The sequence below is a fragment of the Dreissena polymorpha genome, chromosome 6 (genome assembly GCF_020536995.1).
Source record: "Dreissena polymorpha isolate Duluth1 chromosome 6, UMN_Dpol_1.0, whole genome shotgun sequence".
Taxonomy (NCBI): domain Eukaryota; kingdom Metazoa; phylum Mollusca; class Bivalvia; order Myida; family Dreissenidae; genus Dreissena; species Dreissena polymorpha.
In genome coordinates, this window is record NC_068360.1 from 14188398 (window position 1) to 14212775 (window position 24378).

The 24378-nt window shown below is 37.1% G+C and overlaps 2 protein-coding genes across 2 annotated transcripts; one reads left to right on the forward strand and one right to left on the reverse strand.

Annotated features, from left to right (window-relative positions):
* Positions 1-323: 323 nt before the first annotated feature.
* Positions 324-19811, reverse strand: LOC127834320 (acyl-coenzyme A thioesterase 9, mitochondrial-like). Its single transcript, XM_052360062.1, is given in 9 exon segments — positions 324-901; positions 3322-3475; positions 14658-14745; positions 15267-15352; positions 16603-16693; positions 17149-17260; positions 18759-18826; positions 18961-19034; positions 19740-19811. Coding segments are annotated over 9 exon segments (789 nt in total). The 3' UTR covers positions 324-857.
* A 2175-nt stretch (positions 19812-21986) lies between these two features.
* On the forward strand, positions 21987-24260 carry LOC127836599 (uncharacterized). Its single transcript, XM_052363269.1, has 4 exons — positions 21987-22249; positions 22494-22530; positions 23230-23325; positions 23536-24260. Coding segments are annotated over exons 2-4 (486 nt in total). The 5' UTR covers positions 21987-22249; positions 22494-22529; the 3' UTR covers positions 23925-24260.
* The last annotated feature ends 118 nt before the right edge of the window (positions 24261-24378 follow it).

Here is a 24378-nt window from a genome sequence, read left to right on the forward strand (position 1 = left end):
TATATTCCCAACTGATCATGCCTTTAAAACAACGTATGCTACTTACATTTTGTGCGCGGAGTCACGTTGGAGAAAACACTGACTGACATCAAAAATTGTGACTTGCAATCAAAAAGAAATTGTTAAATCGTGTAGACAAGGAAAACAACACACACACATCAAGAGTGTTTTTTAAATACATGATGTATTTCTACACATAAAGGTAAGTGAAAACATAGTATGAGCTAAATGAATGAAATGCCATACATAATAACACAGAAGTAACACATTCCCTGGACGCAACCTACCCTTTGAATGCAGCTAAACTACTCGCTTCAAAGAAATTGTAACTTGAAAAAGAGTTTTGTCTTTATGCAATAAATACTGTAGGAATATACAAATAATAGAATGATAAGTTTTCATAAGCAATAAAGCATGATAAACGCTGAAAGCTTGATACGTAAATGGACATCTGCGAACAAGTTTACGTAGACCGACGAACGGACATGACCGATGTACGGCCATTATGAATCCAGAATACCAACTTCAATTCGTAGAGGCGGTTAACAGAAAAAAATGTACATTGTTCTGAACAAGGATGGTCCAAAACATAAATCATATTGAGATTCTATTAAAAAGCTTTTATAAAAACGCTAGAGAATCAGATGCGAAACAAATTGATTAAAAGTATATCATTTACATACACACAAATGTAGGATACTAGCTATACATCTGTTGTGAAAATTATTGCTCTGATCATTTGACATCAAATGTTGTATATGTATCTAGACATAAATTATTCCCATATTTATTTTTAAAATATTTCCCGCTTGGAGGGAATTTTTCGTTCACATTTGATCCCTGGGAACAGTTTTCTTTCACGAATCAAAATGTCTCTTGCCGTCCAGATAAAGCATAGACTCTGAAACATACAAAACACAAAATAAGAAATACTTCAATAAATACTTTCAACATAGTCAAGGTCCTAGTTCAAAGTTTGGATTAATGACAATTAAAAAACAAAATTGCCATATAGTCTCATACTAAAATGAATGAATTATAATTAAAAACAAGAGATGTGTTCGTCAGAAACACAATGCCCCCTATTGCGCCGCTTTGATTTTTTTTTGACCTTTGACTTTGAAGGATGACCTTGACCTTGAACTTCCACCACTCAAAATGTGCAGCTTCATATGATACACTTGCATGCCAATTATCAAGTTGCTATCTTCAAAATTGCAAAAGTTATGACCAACGTTAAAGTTTTTTTTCGGACGGACGGACAGACTGACATACTGACTGACACACTAACGGACAGTTATACTGCTATATGCCACCCTACCGGGGGCATAAAAATAAGCAGAACTAAGACAATTTCAAACATATCGGTTTGTTTAATGATTATCACTAATCGAAATCGTTGAAATAATGAAGCGTTTGTAACATCGATAATGACGATAATGATAATTGATTACCTGATTATATCAATTTCGCATTTTACCAAATTTGTGTCAGTTAACAAGTCAAAATTATTTAATAATTAATTATTTGTTTTTATATGTGTTGTCTGTTTAAATGAATGGTGTATGAAATGCACACATGTAGCAATTGTTTTCAAAAAGCATTCTTTGTTAAAAGCGATAACATAATAATGCAAAACAAATGTGTTTTGAACAATTTATTAAAATTCCATTTAGATAAAAATAATTGTGTTGGCGTTAATATATTCATACGCTTAGATTCAAAAGTTCATGTCAATTAAGTTAATGTTTCGCTCTTTAATGCGTGCCACTCAACTAATTATTTTCAGACATTAATTAGTATCTGTTATTTAAAGGCTTAAACCGGTAATTGCAAAAGTCACGATATAACATGATATAGTTGATAAATAGCACATACTCACGTTCAAAAACGTATTTTTAATAATAAAAATGTGATCACAAAGATTAATGTGTTGCATAAACTATGGTAACCACACAAAAACTCATTACGCGAACAAACAAGTCCATTAGTCCATCCATTAGTTCATGGGATTCGGATCAATAGAAAATAGTCAGTAGTTAATGTGTTCGCATTAAGGTACTTGTCACAATTGTTTGCATTTCAACAGAAAAACTTCAACATTTATGTCAAAATCAGACTTATAACTTTATATCGTTCTGCTACTGAACACAATAGTTATTGGAATAGTAGTTGTGGCAGTTAAAATAATAAAAATAAAATCATATTATTATATCAATAACAATAATATTAATAGTAAACAAGAGATGTGTTCGTCAGACACACAATGCCCACTATTGCGCCGCTTTGAATTTTTTTTTGACCTTTGACCTTGAAGGATGACCTTGACCTTGAACTTCCACCACTTAAAAGGTGCAGCTTCATGAGATACACATGCATGCCAAATATCAAGTTGCTATCTTCAAAATTGCAAAAGTTATGGCCAACGTTAAAGTTTTTTTTCGGACGGACGGACAGACTGACATACTGACGGACAGTTCAACTGCTATATGCCACCCTACCGGGGGCATAAAAATAAAATAAAATGAGCGAGTATTTGTCACAAAATACATAAGTTAAATGTATGGGTTACATAGATCCGTGAGGGATGTATTCATTAGATGCACACATGATGGCACAACAATATAGGGTACAACCAAAAACATTCCAGTGCAATGAAACCATGTATTAAGCTATCTATACACACCATTTGAACAGTTTTTGCAAGAACCGACCTTACCAATGAACATTTTTAAGGAACCGCCAACAAGTCTTTCCGGATTTGTTTTCATGTCCGTGATGGGGCCTTCTAATTCATTTTAGTGAAATAACAAATAAACTAAATGCAAATTGGAAAACAACACATACATTTGAATACTAAATTAAATGATTGTCATTTTACGATAGTTATCTTTATTCGAACATAATTCGAAACAAATCCTGTCGACTTCCATCATCAGTTCAAGATTTCGCTAATCTCTTATTTTTTTGTTTTTGAATGTTGCTAATATTCAGTTATGATTTACCATGCATGCACTAATACACACATAATTTCCATGTTTACCAGTGACAGTATCCAAAACATTTATGGGAAGCGGATAACGACAACGAGCGAGGCCTGGTATTGTAATGCGCATGGGGAGGTTAGAGGGTTAGGGTAAGGGTTAGGGGTCGGGTTTGGGTTAGCCTTAACCCTAACCTTAACCCTAACCCGACCCCTAACCATAACCTTACCATAACCCAGGGTTATCTCCCTATACCAGGCCTAGCTCGTTGTCGTTGTCCTCTTCCCTTATGTTTAGTGCAAAATCTGAGCTTAAAGAAATAAAGGCAGTGACATACCTGCATAAGACTTCGGTATAACTCTCGGTACTGCTGTGGTCTGCGCCGCAAACATGAAGTAGAAGTCATTGGTAGTCTCCCTTGAATCGTCTTTCGGGTTGACAACCTCGGCGTGTACCTTCACCATCATGTGATTGTCCAACGTGTAAACAACCTTTATTGAAATGTAATATTAACATTATAAAAAGGCAAATCGCCAACGTGTATGACGTCTTGATTTAGATGTGACATTTATTTCATTAAAACACGATTGTCCAACGTGCACATAATCTCAATGGAAATGTTATATTCATATCATAATAATGTGATTGGCAAAAGTGTATGACAATTTGATTTAGATGTGATATTCATATCATAATTATGTGATCGGACAAAGTGTATGACAGCTTGATTAAGATGTGATATTGTAACGTGTCTTCGACCGAGCGTCGGTCTTTATAGTATGGTTCAGACAATAACCCAAAGCACAATACAATTGTATAAAATTTTCCTCAAGCTACCTTGCTTTATGATTGGTTATTAATACAATAATTGGTTTGGAACAGTAAATCAAATGTAATCAAATGCTATATTCATATGACCTCGAACCCCCCTATTTACGATTATGACCTCGGGTCTATGTATGGAGACCTATGTCTCAGAATTATGTATGGAACCCTATGCCTCGGAGCTATGTATGGAGACCTATGTCCTCGAGACGTTGTATGGAGACCTATGACCTCGAGACTATGTATGGAAACCTATGTCTTCGGGTCTATGTATGGAGACCTATGTCTCGGAGCTATGTATGGAGACCTATGACTCGGAGCTATATATGGAGACCTATGACCTCGAGACTATGTATGGAGACCTATGTCTCGGAACACTTCGTTATGACTCCGAGTCTGTGTGACTCGTTACCCTAGGTATGGAGCCTTGTAGTGTTGTGTGAAGGTATGTGACTTATATATCAACTATTAGCGACCCGGGCTGCTGAGGGGTAGGAATCCAACTTCAAGGCTCTCAGAACGTTTGAAGAGGATAGCCAGTCTCTATGTGCCCAAAGTCCCTAATGTATGTTAATAATATAATTTAATTACCTAATTTCGCGATGTTAACTCGACGAAGTCGGCAGTACAACTGACTTTTCATAGAAGAAACGCGCGCTTTTATACTATCTGCTCATGCGGCGTTACTCGGACATTTCCATAGTGATACAGTTGAGATCTACGTAATAGTGGTTTGACTTAATTATAAAGCATAATAATGAGATTCTGGTCTTTATCAACAGAATAAACATTTATTAAACAAATGGATATAAAAACAACATACAACGACATACAACGATAAATTTCTAGGCATATTTTCAACAATGAATTAAACGTCAACAATGCTTACCGGAAATTAATGGACGCTTTTAATATATTAACTAAAAGGAACAATTTACCCAAAGAAAAATGAACGTAAGTAAAGAACGGTGGTAGGTTAAAAATCACCACATTACCCACGCCTCCGATTTTAAGCGTCCCGCTTATTCATGTATTTATATATATATTTTGTTTTTCTTAAACAACATAACATGGCAAATCAAAGCAGTCTTAAAAGAACACCAAAAATTAACAAAACATGATACTCTTTAATACTCTGTAACAGTAATATGCACTTTACCTAAGTGTCAATGATTAACAGAAAATAAAACAATCATATTTCACAGTCTAAGCACTGTGTTGCATTGTGACATGAATGAAGAATGACTGCCTGTCATTACATGTGTGTCCGCACACATTACACCTCCAAGGCTGTCCATTGGTATGGCAACCCTGGTGGATGAAGTACATGGCCATATTCTCGAAATATATTCCACAAAAATTGCACTTGTGCAATTTGTTGCACTGACATTCATTTAGCATTTGCACGCTGTCTCGTGTCTGTGTCCCCCTTTCAGCAACGATAACTGCATCCTGCGTACTTTTGTTCATTTGGACAACACTGTCGACTTGAACGGCATTCTCTCCCTTCGGTTTGTAATCCGCTCGAACGCCGCTACTACGCAACCACTTCCCAGTCTCTACCTTATCAATGCCTCTACACTGTTCATCAAGGATTTTGACTTGACAACTGGGTCCAGGATGTTCAGACTCCGAACCTTTGGCTCGCTTAACCGGCGCTTGAACAGGAGTGGGAGCCGTTCTCTTTCTAACAGTCCTACCTAACTCAAAGTCACTATCTTCGTCTGAAGAAGAGCCCTTCTCGTCCACACTGATCTCGGGATCGGAATCCCAGTCACTTTCGCCTTGATCTTCCTTATCATTCACTGCATTCGCGCAAGCACTGGCAGACTCATAACAACATCCCTTGTCACTGCCTTGCGAAACTTTATCGTGCCCCGTTCGGGCATAATGTCGTTTAAGGTATACGACCTTCTTGAAGTTCACTCCGCACGTCTTGCATGCGAGTCTCTTCAAGGTACACGTCATAATATGGTCTCGGAAGCTAACCGTAACCGGTACATCCTTTTTGCATACTGAAAACGAGGTGCTAGTACTTGCGATAGCCTTCGTTTTCGCCATGGTCCTCCTTTTTGATCGAGCAGGACTCATGCGTTTAGCACAAACGTCACAACCGCTCACATAGATTTTCACATCATGTCGAAGTCCAGGCCAGTAATATCGTTGTCTAATCTTTTCAAACGTTTTCTTAATACCAAGGTGTCCTGGTGCCTTGATACCATGCATGTTTTTCAACACAACTCGCCTTTGTTTGAACGGAACGATGACCTGCCAATACACAATATTGGTCCCAAACACATCCCATTTCCGCACTACTAAATCATCTCTAACTTCGAGACGCTCCCATTGATTAAGTAGTGTCTTGAGGAAAAGACTGCATTTTGCAACGTCAGCATTATTTGGTCGTGCATTATCCAGGATCCACTGCTTCAGACGTGAAACATCTGTGTCAGAGCTCTGAGCTGAGACAATATCTGTTAATATAGCATTATCCTGGGGTTCCCTCTGTTCAATTATATTCACTGCAGGTTTTACATCTCGCGTGTCCGGACAGTTTTCACCACATTGTCTGCATTGCCGCCTGCTTAGAGCATCAGCATTTCCATGCAATCGACCTGGTCTGTGCTCTATCTTGAAGTCATATGATGCTAGTATCTCCAGCCATCTAGCAACTTGACCCTCTGGATTCTTAAAGTTCATAATCCACCTAAGCGAACCGTGATCAGTACGCAACAAAAACTGTTTTCCATATAGGAAATGGCGAAAGTATTTCACAAAGTGGACCACTGCCAGAAGTTCCTTCCGTGTAACGCAGTATTTTTGTTCACTTTTAGCTAATGTTCGACTTGCAAACGCGATGGCTCGCTCTTCACCATTCTGTTTCTGCGATAATACCGCACCAATTGCCCTGTCACTGGCGTCGGTATCCAATATGAAAGGCTCACTAAAGATCGGGTGGCCTAGCACTGGTGTTTGAGTCAGCCTTTCCTTCAGCCCTTCAAATGCTTCGGAGCATTCCTTAGTCCAAACAAACTTCACACCCTTTTCTGTCAACTTGTGCAATGGTTTTGCAATTTCTGCAAACCGATATATGAAGCGTCTGTAGTAGCTACACAGACCTAGGAAGGATCGCACGTCTCTTACACACCTTGGGGTTGGCCATGTGCGTACAGACTCAGTCTTCTTGGGATCAGTCCTAATGCCATTCTCAGATACAATGTGTCCTAAGAATTCAACTTCTTTCGCACATAGCTGACATTTGCGGGGCTTCAGTTTGAGACCTGCGTCTCTGAACCTCTCCAACACCATGTTCAGGTTTTTCACCATGTCGTCAAACGTAGCCCCCGTCACAATTACATCATCTAAGTATATCAGGCATACTTCCCAGTGCAATCCTGATAGTACAATTTCAATTAAACGCTCAAAAGTTGCCGGGGCATTGCAGAGTCCGAAAGGCAAAACTTGAAACTCAAACAACCCTCTACGGCTTGAGAAAGCGGTCTTCTGTTTATCTTCATCTTCTACCTCAACTTGCCAGTATCCAGAGTTCATATCTAATGACGAAAACCATCTACTTCCGGATAACTGGTCTAATGATTCATCTACTCTCGGTAATGGGTATGAGTCCTTTATAGTTACGTCGTTGAGCTTTCTGTAGTCAACGCAAAAGCGCTGGGTACCATCCTTCTTCTTTACTAGAACGATACTGCTTGTCCATGGGCTTTTTGATGGCCTTATGATGCCTCTGTCCAGCATTTCGTCGATCTGAGCATCGACCTCCCCGGTCATGTGGATTGGTACACGACGTGGTGGCTGTTTTATTGGGCGTGCATTTCCTGTAGGGACACTATGCTTTATTATCCCAGTCCTGCCAATATCACCATCGCCTTTTGAAAATACATCCGAGTATTTGTTTAATAAGTTAGCAACTTGCCTACGTTGCTCTGGATTGAGTCCATCTATCGTCCTCATGTAGAGCTCCTGGAGATGTTCAGGTACTGTCTCAACTACACGTGTAGAAGTTTTATTCACTCGAACCTCTTGTACCTGGACCACGGGACTGGCAATCGCTATAAGTGTCCCGGGGTAGACGATCTGGGACTGTTCTGATGGATTAAGCATACGTACGGGGAATTTCTGAGTACCTTGTATCAGGCATTTGGCAACTATTCCTCTACCAGCTTCCAATGATTTCAATGTCGGTTCGATAATGCACAAGTTCTCCTTTATTTTGTCCGTGCCAGTAACCTCTGCTGGTACTATAATTTCTGATCTAGCAGGTATTTGAACTTTCTCTGATACAACTACTCGGTAGCATCCAGAAGCCCCTTGGCCTGTAAGGGTACAATTGTCTCCGTTAATACGTATCTGTTCTGACTCCAAGTCAATATGGCATTGATACTGTTTGAAAAAGTCGAGACCTAATATAATGTCTCCGTCAATATCCGCAACAATTGTCGTAGTGGGGTAGGTTTTCTCATTAATGCGTAGATCTACTGTGGTTTGACCTTTGATAGTAAGCGGCGTTCCACAAGCCGCGAAAATGTCCTTGTCAAAATATTTGAGTTCGGTACACTTGCCACAAATCATACTCCAGGTCTGTGTTGACATCAGTGAAAGTGTAGCTCCTGTGTCTATAAGACAGCTTACAGCAGAACCATCGATGTGTGCTGTTACGAAGAATAAGCCGGCCCCATTGAAAGTGGATTTCTTAACTTCACCACCCTTGTCACCTGTACTTCGGTCCATTTTATGTGACGCATTCGTATTTGACCTTTGACTATTATTATACCTGGGAACATTAGTGCGCCTCGGGTTCCATCGATGTGTTCGGAAGTTATTCCGTGGTCTATCTGAGCTCGTATTCCTAGGTTGAAATGATCTCGGGGCACTATTACTTTGTCGTTTCCACTCACGAAACTCGTTTTGTAACTGTTGAATTGCAGACTGCAAGGACTTGAGGTCGTTCTGGTGTTTGATCTGGCTATCGCCCTCCGCAGTACTTGTTGTCAGCACCTGACTTGAGGCAAGGTGCTTTTGCTCAGCTTTGTAGTAGGCTTCCATTTCGACTGCATGACGCACAGCATCATTCAGACTCGATGGTCTAGCCTGTTTGGTTCGTATCCTCAACTCTACGCTATGTAGCGAATCTAAAAATTGCTCTTTTGCAAGGGTTTCTCTAACATCGGCTGGGGCAGTAGGGTAAGCCAAATTTGTCAGCCTTCTGATGTCCTGCGCTAGTTCTGACAAGTTCTCCGATGCACGCTGTTTTCGTTCTCGAAGCTGCACCCGGTACAATTCTGTTTGATTGGGCGGCTGAAACCTTTCTTGCAAAGCTATCACAAGCTCTGTATAGTCATTGCAGTGTTTGGACAAATTCCCAAATACACCCTGTGCCTGACCTCTCAACGATACGGCAAGGTACAGTCCCTTCTCTTTTTCAGTCCATCTGTTTAATTCTGAACAAGCATCGAAATGTGCTTTATAATCGGACCAGGACCCGGAACCATCATATGTCGCAGGTCTCATTATAGCGGTACGCTCCTTGCTCGGGGTCTCCGCTTGGGGTCGCGATGTACTCCGTCTTTTGGTTACATACTTCGGGGTATCTTCAGCATATTTCAGGTCTGGTGCTCGAGTGTGTTCTGAGAAACATGGGCTTGACGATTCTTGTTTCATACCTGCCCCTCGAGACAGTCTTTTGCGGTCGGTCGACCCTGTGTCCATGTTATCCATTTCTAGCTGTAGCCCGGAGATCTCACTTTCTAGTCTGAGTCTCTGGTTTTGTATTCGAAGTTGCTCTAGCTCTTCATACAACGCATCGAGCTCTCGGTCTCCGCCTGACGCCATACTGTTGCTGTAGGTAACGGATAACGGTCTGATATCCTGCTATCCCACCGCTGCCACCAAGTTTTGTAACGTGTCTTCGACCGAGCGTCGGTCTTTATAGTATGGTTCAGACAATAACCCAAAGCACAATACAATTGTATAAAATTTTCCTCAAGCTACCTTGCTTTATGATTGGTTATTAATACAATAATTGGTTTGGAACAGTAAATCAAATGTAATCAAATGCTATATTCATATGACCTCGAACCCCACTATTTACGCTTATGACCTCGGGTCTATGTATGGAGACCTATGTCTCAGAATTATGTATGGAACCCTATGCCTCGGAGCTATGTATGGAGACCTATGTCCTCGAGACGTTGTATGGAGACCTATGACCTCGAGACTATGTATGGAAACCTATGTCTTCGGGTCTATGTATGGAGACCTATGTCTCGGAGCTATGTATGGAGACCTATGACTCGGAGCTATATATGGAGACCTATGACCTCGAGACTATGTATGGAGACCTATGTCTCGGAACACTTCGTTATGACTCCGAGTCTGTGTGACTCGTTACCCTAGGTATGGAGCCTTGTAGTGTTGTGTGAAGGTATGTGACTTATATATCAACTATTAGCGACCCGGGCTGCTGAGGGGTAGGAATCCAACTTCAAGGCTCTCAGAACGTTTGAAGAGGATAGCCAGTCTCTATGTGCCCAAAGTCCCTAATGTATGTTAATAATATAATTTAATTACCTAATTTCGCGATGTTAACTCGACGAAGTCGGCAGTACAACTGACTTTTCATAGAAGAAACGCGCGCTTTTATACTATCTGCTCATGCGGCGTTACTCGGACATTTCCATAGTGATACAGTTGAGATCTACGTAATAGTGGTTTGACTTAATTATAAAGCATAATAATGAGATTCTGGTCTTTATCAACAGAATAAACATTTATTAAACAAATGGATATAAAAACAACATACAACGACATACAACGATAAATTTCTAGGCATATTTTCAACAATGAATTAAACGTCAACAATGCTTACCGGAAATCAATGGACGCTTTTAATATATTAACTAAAAGGAACAATTTACCCAAAGAAAAATGAACGTAAGTAAAGAACGGTGGTAGGTTAAAAATCACCACAATATTCATATCATAAAAATGTGAGATGATTTAGAAATTATATTCATTTCATAATAATGTGATTGGCTAAAGGGTATGACAACTTGATTAAGATGTGATATTCATATCATAATGATGTGATTTGCCAAAGTGTATAACAACTTGATTTAAATGTGATATTCATTTCATAATAATGTGATTAGCCAAAGTGTATGACAACTCGTTTTAGATTTGATGTTCATATCACAATAATGTGATTGGCCAAGGTGTTCACAACATGTATACATATTTTATATAAATTGTATGACACTCTGATTGTCCCGTGACTACACCACCATGATTGAAATGTTATATTCATTTAATAATCAAGTGATTTTCAAACGTCAATACCTCCTTCATCAACAAGTTATATATATTACTAATTCGAATTACAATATGTACTCAACCTTAGATTTATATACTGGTGTTTGATCATAATAATGTACTGCGCTGAAAAAAAAGAGCTTCGGGAACGAATATTTGAAAGTACCGTTGTAATGAATACATATGTTGTATTGACGTCGTGTTAAATAGATACGACAGAGCAATGATGGACCTAAACAGCCCACCTTATAACAACGTACAACCACGTGAGTAAAAGTTAAAACAACTTCGATGAAATTCACAGGAGCTTATTCTAGACTCGACAATGATATGGTTAAGACAAACATTCAGATTTCGTTTGTTTTATCTTTCTTAGGTCTCAAATGAGGTATTTTGAGTGTTCAGAGTTTTTTTCTCCGATTTGACCCGCTGCCATAGTTTTCAAATCGATCGGACCCAAAACTGAACTTGACAAAGATGATGTCAGCACGATAAGACGTCTAACACCACGCCATTTTCATAACAAGAGCACCGCATTGCGGGTGCAGACCGCTCATCTATTATTCTTTTTAAAGCTGTAGGGACCTGTCTTAATTTCAATCACAAATGAGGGAGGGGTGGAGTGGAAAGGGGTGTATAGTGTGGGGGTGTGGTAATTTATTACATTATCTTCCATTTGGGTTGTTTAACCATGTTTGATAAAAAACAGGAGATGTGTTGTCAGAAACACAATGCCCCCTGTTGCGCCGCTTTGAAAAAAAATGTTTTTAGTTTTTTTTTACCTTTGACCTAGAAGGATGACCTTAACCTTGAACTTCCACCACTAAAAATGTGCAGCTTTATGAGAACGCCGCTTTGAATTTTTTTTTACCTTTGACCGTGAAGGATGACCTTGACCTTGAAGGATGACCTTGACCTTGAACTTCCACCACTCAAAATGTGCAGCGTCATGATAACGCCGCTTTGATTTTTTTTTACCTTTGACCTTGAAGGATGACCTTGACCTTGAAGGATGACCTTGACCTTCCACCACTCAAAATGTGCAGCTTTATGAGATACACATGCATGCCAAATATCAAGTTGCTATCTTCAATATAAAAAAGTTATAGCCAATGTTAAAGTTTTTGGACGGACAGATGCCATATATTTGACATTTGACCTTGAAGGATGACCTTGACCTTCACCTTTCACCACTCAAAATATTCAGCTTCATGAGATACACATGCATGCCAAATATCAAGTTGCTATCTTCAAGATTGAAAAAGTTATGGCCAATGTTAAAGTTTTCGGACTGACAGACGCCATAAATTTGACATTTGACCTTGAAGGATGACCTTGACCTTGACCTTTCACCACTCAAAATGTGCAGCTCCATGAGAAACACATGCATGCCAAAAATCAAGTTGCTATCTTCAATAATGAACAAGAGATGTGTTCGTCAGAAACACAATGCCCCCTATTGTGCCCCTTTGACCCTTGAACTTCCACCACTCAAAACGTGCAGCTTCATTAGAACGCCGCTTTGAAAATTATATTTTTTTTTACCTTGAAGGATGACTTTGACCTTGAACTTCCATCACTCAAAATGTGCAGCTTAATGAGATACACATGCATGCCAAATATCAAGTTGCTATCTTCAATATTGAAAAAGTTATGGCCAATGTTAAAGTTTTCGGACGAACAGACGCCATATATTTGACATTTGACCTTGAAGGATGACCTTGACCTTTACCTTCCACTACTCAAAATGTTCAGCGCTATGAGATACACATGCATGCCAAATATCAAGTTGCTATCTTCAAAAGTGAAAAAGTTATGGCCAATGTTAAAGTTTTTGGACGGAAGGACAGACGCCATATATAGACATTTGACCTTGAAGGATGACCTTGACCTTCACCTTTCACCACTCAAAATGTGCAGCTCCGTTAGATGCACATGCATGCCAAATATCAAGTTTCTATCTTCAATAATGCAAAAGTTATGGCCAACGTTAAAGTTTTTTTTCGGACGGACGGACAGACTGACATACACACATACTGACATACACACATACTGATATACACACATACTGACTGACGGACAGTTCAACTGCTATATGCCACCCTAGGGGGGGGCATTAAAAGTTATGGCCAATGTTAAAGTGATTTTCGGACGGACGGACAGACTGACTGACATACTGACAGACAGTTCAACTGCTATATGCCACCCTACCGGGGGAATAAAATTATTTTTTTGGGGTGTGGTGGGGGGGGGGGTATAGTGTGACGGTGTGGTGGTCATTTATTAGATGATCTTTAAAAAAAATTGGGGGGCTGATTGAGGGGGGATTCGGGGGGGGGCATGGGGGATGGTTCGGGTGGAGTCTATTGTGGTATGTCAGGTAAGAGTTGTTTTGTCAAGGTATCAATCAAATCTAATCATAAATAAAGAAGTTATATCAATTTTAGCAAAATTTAATAATAAGGTCAAGGTAAAATTCAACTTGCCATGTACAGTACCCTCATGATAGCATGAAAGTATTTGAAGTTTGAAAGCAATAGCCTTGATACTTTAGAAGTAAAGTGGATCCAAACACAAAATGTAACCATATATTCAAAGTTACTAAGTCAAAAAAGGGCCATAATTCCGTAAAAATGACAACCAGTGTTATGCAACTTGTCTTTTACTGTCCCCTTATGATAGTTTGCGAGTGTTCCAAGTATGAAAGCAATATCTATGATACTTTCGGGGTAAAGTGGACCAAAACACAAAACTTAACCAAATATTCAAGTATAAAGGGCCCATAATTTCGTCAAAATGCCAGTCAGAGTTACATAACTTGCCTGTACAGTCCCCTTACGATAGTTAGTAAGTGTTGGAAGTATGAAAGCAATAGCTTTGATACTTAAGGAATAAAATGGACCTAAACACAAAACTTAACCAAAATTTTCAATTTACTAAGTATAAAAAGGGCACACAATTCTGTCAAAATGCAAGCCAGAGTTATCTAACTTTGCCTGCCCAGTCCCCTCATGAAAGTAAGTAAGTGTACCAAGTTTGAATGCAATAGCATTGATACTTTATGAGAAAAGTGGACCTAAACGCAAAACTTAACCGGATGCCGACGCCAAGGTGATGACAATAGCTCATAATTTTTTTTCAAAAAAATAGATGAGCTAAAAACAAATATACTTCGCTACTGTCTGCAACGCATGTTGTTGAATAGCATCACAATGCGGAATCGAAATGTCTCAAAGTTTATAACTAGTTTACTAGCAATGTTAGATAAAGTTGGAAGACTATTGACAATTTCATGTTTAATACCGAGATATTTGTATGCAGGTATACACTGTAAATAGTGTTTTTCTTAAACCTATTGCTGGAGACAAAGATTTTGATTGTGCGTAGCCAATCAAATACAGGAAGACAAATATTTGGAATAATAATTATCCAACCATAAAGCAATAAACGACGATAAGATTTGCATGTAATTACATAAAAGCTTGCTGACGAATTAGAGGATTGGTAAGCTCAATCTACCTGTGATTAAAGGAACAAGAACGATCCTACTTCAACTGATTTCTTGAAGGCGATATCGTCGACAACCAACACTTTTGCTCGACCTTTACTACAAAAACAGTTACTTTTAACGATTCTGTTATAGATGCAAAATGCAGTAATGTTTTTATATGATAACTACTGTTATCAGCATCATCATATCAATCTTTTTCCTTGCAACAATGTCTATGATTGGCATGATAATGGTATACTTGATTGCCAACATAAAATGAGACAGGTTAACTGACCGAAAGTCACTTACTGGAAACAACTTAATATCGAGAAATATGCAAAGCAACCCCAACACAACTTGAGTTTGCTAGATTATTAACTTGACAAATTCGAAGTTGGAGCTTATTAGAGATTTAAAACGGGCGAACTACTTTCCACACAGATCAACAAAAAGTTTGAATAGGCATATACCGATACGTGGAATTCTTATATCCATGGGTTAGCTCAAAACATTGTTAAGGATATGTTTAATACTGATGCATAGCACAGAGTCATCGATACAATTCCGCTGTTGTTAATACAGGATAAGGTTCGTGAGACACTATTAACATACTGACTTTTTAAATCTTATACACTCACCAATGGAGACAAGCATTGGCATAAGCCAGCTCAAAAGCCTTTCGCATTAGAAAACCGCCAAAGATTTTGTTGTAGAGATTACGTTGCTGAAATGGAAGTATTTCATTCATTCACTTTTTATACAAACTGCAGTGTATCTCTCGATGATCTCAAGATTATAATTTTAAGAGGTCAAAACGCTATTTTCTAGTGTTCTTTTTTTCTTCTTACTGTTTCACTTTTGTATTGGCATTGAATGCCAACAGTGTGTGTATTTGCTATTTTATTGTACATGCATTCATGAAGACATGTCTAATGTTCCTCTAGTATAATATCAACAGTTATCTATACAAATGTTGAGATGAATCAACAAATATACGTATTAACTCAATTTCATTTTATTTGACTGTTTGTCTATAAACCACAAACATTGTAAGGTGTGGAGCTGGATGACCTCAATCCCCAAAAACCTATCGACGAGGTTAATTAAGAACTGGAATGAATCTTTGCAGGCTTTTTGTTTTTGAACAACAATTGATAAGCATTTATAATCTAACCACACTTTGAATACTGACCATCCGTGGATATGGACAAATATGTCTGAAACGCTCGTGCATAGTACATTTTATTATTGGTTGATTTATTTGTATCCAGTCAAAAGTGAGATATGTGATGGATTGGATATAAGAATAGCCTAATAAAACATTATAGGATAAACATTCAATGAATTGCGTGATACAGTGAGTAACGATTAATGGTTTTGTCCATTAGAATCCTGAAACGTTGTAAACCAAAGGTGTTGAGTAGAAACATATGAAATGCACAATGTCAATATCTTAAAAACACAATTTAAATTAATCCATGATTAAAACGATTCTCCCCAAGCGCATCAAAATTCCAAAGAACATCAAAGAAGCAAGATAAAACCCAAAGAGCAAACTCGATTTAATTTTAAGGAGAAATTATATAACAAAAAAATTCATCGTACATACATATTAAAATACTGCACGTGTTCGAAAATTCAATAATCTAATATATACATAGAGGGCACACCCATTCTTCTGTGAGTATCCAGCACAGATGCATTCTTTTTCTTCCTTTAAACAAGATTTTAAGTGTCAGTATCGGCCTAGCTTTAGGAATAACTTAATTTTATAAAACTTTGTTATAATGTGTTTAGTTGTTTTACTTGCATTTTTGTCCTGTTTGTATACGCCTTCCCAGTTATATTTTTGAAGTAGGGGCAAATTAATTATTGCATATGAAATAATAAACATTTAAAAATAACACAGATTAATTGAGTGGTCAACAGCTCTAGATACAAAATATAACAAGTTAGTTTCAAGCGAGAACCTACTTCTGGCATACAAATGACCAGATTCTTCAGAAGGGTATCCTCCATCCAAACAGAGCATTCTGGTTTAACCGGAACTTTGAACGTCGATGCTCTGAAAAAGAAACCAACAATAATGACGAAAATTGCTATTTAAAAATATGACACATTTATATCTTGATAATAAGCATCATTAGAAAAAGAACATTACTGCATTTTCATTAAAGTTTAGTAAACATTTGTTCTGCGATTTTAAGCAATGAAGGTATGCTCATTGCAAGTGTTCTAAGCAAAGATACGGACTCTTGTTTTTAAACGTAACGTGCTAAAATATCTACAAACACAACCTTTTTTGTTCCGTAAGACAATAATTCAATATTTTTTATCGGATATATAAAACTAATATTTGTGTTATAATATAATTTCGATGGTATTCTTGGCAAATTTAAGTATAGATTAATGCAGTACATGTATTCGATGAAATGTTATTAGTTGGTCAGCTAATCATGGCTACAAAAAACTGTTTAAGATGATAGTTCCGGTATATTTCGTTTGAAACAAAGAACATACTTCGGATCCAGGGTCCCTAGGAACAAGTTATGTATCAGCAAACGTTCGTTCTCGTCTGGCGGTGTCTTTAACAATGTCTTCTGACTTTCCAACATCCGCTGAGCCTTCGTGTCTAATAAGAATTCAATACAAGAAAATAAGCATCGGATATGCAGTAGTGACAGGTACATAGGAAATATAGAGTTATTAAGGTAGCGCACCTCTAATGATTTCCCGCGATTTCTTCGAAGGTTGAAGAGCCTACTATTAGGTGCCGTAGCCTAGTGGTTAAGGCGATAGACTAGAAATATTTTGGGATATTCCCGCGCAGGTTCGAATCCTGCCGACGACGTATACTTTTTTGCGACGCGTTTTATTTATTTTCTAACGTAATTTGATTTAATATGGCATATAAGCTATATTTATTGTTAAATATGTTGCAATTTTTATGCACATTCTTCAATTATTAAAATTAAAACAACGTTATGGCGAAATTGTGTGATTTACTGTTGAAAATACGAACCATGCATGTTGCTTTTTTATTTTTATTTCAAAAAGTAAACGGTAAATCTGTCTAGTTCTTGGTATTTTTGCTATATATAGTGTTTCTATAAAAACTAAGTTTAAAATATGACTTAAATGATACTATTTTGAATTTTATGACACTTTGTTTTTAACCGACCCAATTTTTACCTGGCTGAAATCACTTACATTTCATGGCGCTCTTCCATAGATAAAAATTTGTAAAAAATAAATGTCTGTAAAAGAATACTTATTTCATCTTGTTTAAACTTTAAACACCTTTACAGCATCTGTACACACCAACTGCATGCCCATATTTGGAAATTTGAATGAATTATGGAACTTTTATATACCCCAGGGATGAAAATAAACTGGACAAAAGCCGAGCGTGGGGGTGGTTTTGAAAAAATCGGTATATTTTTTTTTAAAGCATGGAAAGCCTACCTACAAATTTGCATGTAGTTCAGTGAAATGATGCTGATTAAGAAAATAATTAATAAGGTTATATTTGGATATGTGCCCATTAGAGGTGCGCTACCTTAAAGATCGTCTACCAGGTCACACTATACAGCAAGTAATTGTTGATTATCCATTATGCCGTGTTTTTAATCAACAAATTTTGTTTAGCTGCAACGGAAGAATTGTACTTCCGTTAAGGATTTAATACAAATTCCAAGTTGTTATTCTTAATATTAAATGCATGTGGCAGTGGTAAAATTGCACACAGATTGTATCATTTTTTGACATGCGTCAATCTGTGCAAATGTGTGTTCTATTCCGATTTAGACTAATTTACTGCTTTATCAAACTTGAATGCAGATCTCAAAACTGCAATCATATAATGCACAGAAGAACGTGAATATTTAAGTATAAAATAATTTGCTATAACAAAATTTGGCTAAGGTTCGGAAAGTCTATAAAAAAGGTAAAAATCATTTGCAAGGGTATGATAATTAATTATCAATAGTGCAAGACTTCATGTTTCAAAAATGCTATTGTTCGAGTTCTTCACATGGGCAAGGGTGATTTTTAATAGACATTTGGCTTTTGCGAGGGGGCAGTAGTATCCGGTAAATAAAAACTGGAATACTCAAATAAGTGTCACATACCTTCACCGAGTTTGAACAATGCCTCCTCTTCGGGACCTTCCGGTATCAATTTGTTTATTACAGCAGCACTGGTACAGAAAATATAATAGTAGTGAGCAATCCATGAATTAAAGATTAACACATCATTTAACATGATATCAATTCATATAGAATTAAAAAAGCACGAATTGAATTTTTATGAACTTCAAAAACATCTGTGTACCTTTTAGTAGCAGGATTTCTTGCAACCATCAAAAATTTGGCTTCAAGCAACTGCTTCCAATTCTGATCAATTTCCTTAACATACAGAATAGATAAAAATTATCACATCAAATCTATGGACAAAACACACCAGAAACGTATGAGAAATGTGTGAGCAAGGCAACTTTTATCTGAATGCAGTTTATTTGAACATATTACTAATATAATAATGTATTTCATAACAGTTCGTTTTAAATAAATCTTACGTTGTAGTCCTTATAAGAGAATTAAGAAATTAACATAAAAAGTCGGTTTATTATTTTGAATTAAGTGCATAACGCATGCAAAATACTTAAAAAGGGTAATTCTCACAATTGATCAGTTTAGTTTTCCAGAAGTTAAAGGACTGCTTTTCATTCATGAAGCGTTTAACCATTAACGCATCCTAAAAGCAACGTGATAACTCGGTTTTCTTAACATAAGCCTATCATTAAATAATCCATATTTTCATTCTTTGGAAAAATTAAATTTCTTCGTTTCAATTTTCAACTGAAATAATTTTTGTATCAATTACCAAGAATCCAAGACCTTGCCAATTTTAAGTCTGAGGCTTTTGTTAAAAGGTATCTGTCAGGTGATTGGTGTGAAACACTTTTCGGGTGTTAGTTGCTATATACAGATGAATTGTTTGTACATCAATAGCACATGTTAACATCAAACTGAAAAATTAACGTATGTGTTAATATCAAAGATTCAAATAAAATGAAACATCATGAATAGGCACAAAAAGCTACATAATACCTGGTCCAGCTTCATTGTGACCTCCATAGATGTCTTTCCTGCCCAGGTCACTTTGCCTTGCATAGAAGTCATGGTAAGATTGTTACATACATTTTGCAATTGTGTTTATGCGTTACTGTTATCAGTTTAATAAGATTGCAATCCGCATTTCGATTGATAGTTGCTTCATATATATGTGTGTAAGGGGACCCTGTCATAATTTACTAAAGTCTTCATGAAGATTGCACTATTATTAATTTAACATTCGATGCAATAGTTCAATAAATGCGAAATGCACCTTTCTTGTTAATTTAACACCGTTAAAAATAAATCATGTAAACAGTATTAAGCTCGATAAAATAAATCTGGTGATTCTTACGTCTTTTGCAAAACGTTGCACGTTTAAATGGTTACATAAATTTGTATATTTTATATAACCAGGTTTTAATCGAAGTCGAAAATGCGGGCTATTAAATTGGGATATTTCTGGCAAGCGCTTGGTCATGCGCTTGTGCGGAAACCAAACAGACGGACTTTAAATAACTTTGAGTTGCATTTACCAATCGTGATACACCTGTAGATATTGCAAATGTGCAAAAAGACATAGCACGCGATTTTGCTTTAAGGTCAGGTGAAGTTCATGGTCACTGTTCAAACTTAAGTTTGGATTGCGATATTGCTTTAAATATGTTTGTGTATGTAGCGTGCAAAATACAGGTTTGGAATTGCATTTGTGGTCAGTAAAGTCAAAGTCAAGGACATTGCTACTAAACATTGAAAAACAGCAAGCAGGTTATGTCCGGTCAATACATGTAGAGCTTGCATTCGCCAATCGTAGTAAGACTTCGCATATAGCAAGCTTCCATGGTTACCCAGCTTGGGATTGTATTTCGGACGAGTCAGATAGAGGTCAAGGTCATTCAATATAATAAAAGAAAAATGCCATTCGCTCAAAAACTTGCATTTAGATAAGGTATTGCACCTTATTTATGTATGTAGCATATCTGTAAATTTTGCTTGAGATATGCTAGTCAAAGTCATGGTCGCTGTTACCTATTAAAGAATTACTCAATTATGGCATTGCTGTGACATTGCGTGTGTATGCTTCTTGTTTGCAGATATTTATTTCAGTTGATTTCGAGACATGCGGGTTATTTTCAAGGCCATCGATACTTAAAAGCATGTTTCCCGCTTAAGAACCGCTTAAGTACCTGATTTTGCATGGATGTCTTGCGCTTAAAGTGTATGTGTAGTTAACTTAATGTAAACCTATATAAGGATAGCATTATTGCACAATTATGTTAATCAAATTCAAAACTAAAACGTTGAAAACCTAGTTTCGTTGCGTCGCAATATTTCTTGTGTTAATTTATGTTGAAGCCCATTTTCTTGGATATTTCACAAATGTTTGTAAATAAATATGTCCGTATTTTTGTATAAGCTCGAGTCCAAACGCGGCCAATATACATTCAATTTAGCTAAAAGGTGGGTTTCCGATATTTGCATTAGGCATATAAATAAACATTCCGATTACAGCCGTTTTTAACGCGAAGGTGCATGCACATTATCGAATCCTGGTGATTTAAACACTGGAGTTATTGTGCCGACGGTCAGAAAAATTGTTTGCTTTAGTTATGCGTTAATGTATTCAGATGTCATTGAAAATTATTAGAATAGTTCATATGACACATCATACAAGTCATTTAATCTTATCGAACACAAATCGCGATTAAAGCCATTAAAGTAAAAATAAATCGATTGTTGAGAGCTTGTGCAGTTGTGTCTGACTACAAATTTTTTAATTGTTTATAATGCAAATAGAAATCACAACTAATTACATCGGTTATGTGCATTTCACTCAAATAGTTATTTAGGGAATTTTAGTTGTGTCTGTTTACTTCAGAAAGCATTCATACGTGTAAAATTGAAAATGTTTAGACTCTCTTTTCTTTCCGTGTTAAACAAGTGCAGGGCGTGAATCGCGCATTTTAAGACATATTATTACCAAGTATCTGAGTTAAACATTTAATAGCATAGTCTTTACAGTAAATGAACAACAAACACATGCCTATTGAAATGTGTTCGATTTAACAAAGTCATGTTTTCTGTACAGATGCGGCAAGTATATATTTTTTAAACATGTTATTATTATCCAGCTATAATTATCAAACGATATTTCATGAAACAATCGTTAATAAATAAAACAGGTTTTGTCGTATTATTGGTATTCATGTATTATTGCTTATTCCTGATTTTTTTTACAGAAAATTATTTGCAAAACAGCAATTCATTGCTTAATCACGGTCACGGTTGTGAAGTCTGTGGTATTGTTGGTCATTACCATTATCTGGACAAGAATACGCAGTGCTAACAACGAGCCGAAAACCTTCAACCTGTGCAAGGTTTGTGAGGACCTTGTACCACTTAACAAGAACGTTGGCATTGCCAGTCAAATTGCAAAGCTCAAAGCACCTCCAGACTTGCAATGCTGTGGAGGGGCGGCAGAAATTATTCGTTTTGCTGCACAGAAGGCAAGTGGTAATTTTCGTATTATTTTTTTAAATTCAGACTTGACCTTATAACTTTTTTAAATATAGTCGCTTAAACATGTTGAGTGTATTCCACCAAAAGAACGCATGTGGAAATTACCAGGGCCCCTTCTGCTAATGCCGTTGACATGTATGCTTATGGCACAATATGCATATGTATGAAGTGATTTATATGACTCAAATATAAAATATACTATTTGAAAACAACGTTTTCATTTTTTTTTAGCAAACAAAGGATATTTTCTACGAGCGTATTCGTTATAGTGAGTTATTTTTTATACTTACAATTTAAAGTAATATAACAGTGTATATCCAATTAATATATATCATTGAGAGGTTGCAAACTTTTAATATCGACTAATTCTATAAACAACTAGGCGTAAGCATTGTTGAGTTATCATCCGGAAACCATTTTACTGTTTAGAGTCACTGTGACCTTGACCTTTGACCTAGTGACCTGAAAATCATTAGGGGTCATCTGCCAGTCATGATCAATGTACCTATGAAGTTTCATGATCCTAGGCCTAAGCATTTTTGAGTTATCATCCGGAAACCATTTTACTATTTCGAGTTACTGTGACCTTGACCTTTGACCTAGTGACCTGCAAATAAATAGGGGTCATTTGCCAGTAGTCATGATCAATGTACCTATGAAGTTTCACGATCCTAGACCTAAAGCGTTCTTGAGTTATCATCCGGAAACCATCTGGTGGACGGACCGACCTAACCGACAGACCGACATGTGCAAAACAATATACCTCCTCTTCTTCGAAGGGAGGGGGGGCATAAAAAAGTTATAATGTAATCTGAGTTCAAGAATCAGGAAAGTTATATTCAAGCGCATGTATGGATAGTATAAAATTTCAAATTCAAAACCTCTGTGTATTATTTGTAAAAACAGTTCTATATCGATCACAAATAGAACTAGAGCCGATGCTTATATTCTGAGTATAACATTCCAGTGGTGACTGGTGCAGTGTATCAGATGTGTGACTCGCACGTTCATCATACTCGCTACGTTCAGGCTGTTGGAATCACAGGATCCAAACCTGTTGGAGGTAGGAGACAAAACGTGTCAAGTATGTGTTAGGTATGCGTGCGTTTGTGGGTTCATTTTAGGTTAAGAAAAGCGTTTCCATGAACTTACAAACGCTGCATGCTATGCTGATTTGTTTGTCATCCTTCCATTGATACATTTATTGCCTTGCAGGCTTCGAGTCAATCGCATTCCAAAAATTTAACGTTTTGTCATGCAAACCATTCTCTAGGTCTATATCAACTCTTCTGGAACGAGAACGGGAAGACTGTGACACAGCCAAGCATTCAACACATAACCCACTTGCAGGACGAGGGTGAAATCTTTATTCGTCATGCTGGTTTGTACACGGTGTCAAGTCGAATTGCAATTAAGACCAACGACACGACATTTGATGGCATATTTTCACACTTCTATTACGTTCTGTCACACAAATATGGGACTCGGCGTATGCTCGGTGAACGTAGGACAACACTGGATGGCCGGTATCAAACATTCAGCACTTTCCGATCAGTTTACGACCTTGACCTACATGACCGCCTCTCTATTGTCATAAATAAGCCCGAACACATTGACAAACAAAGCAATGATAATATGTTCTCTGTCTACTTTGCCGGGTAATGCGTTTAACCACGCCTTAAAAGTGGTACATTCGTTCATATCCACTTGAATTTAAAGGGAAGATTAAATGGAAATGATGAAATATTATATGTTCCTTGCAAAAAGAAAGACGTACATTAAGAATGCTTGACAAACAATGTTAGCTTTACAATGCATCCATAAGAGAGTCAATACAACGCTTTAAGGGTGTAAACGTTCACGTCCATAACATCATCAACATCATACTATAACAAAATAACAACAACAAAATATTTCAATTTCAATTATGTTAAATAACTAAATTGTAATGTGTTTATTGGAGCAATAACATTGCAACGTCCACGATGTTTCACACTGTACTAGAAAGCGCATTTTCTATAGTGCATTCATCAAGTTCGGCAAATCAAGCCGTTATACGTTTTATAAACTTTTATCTTTTTGTCAAATAGGTATGATAAATCGTTTTACCTAAATT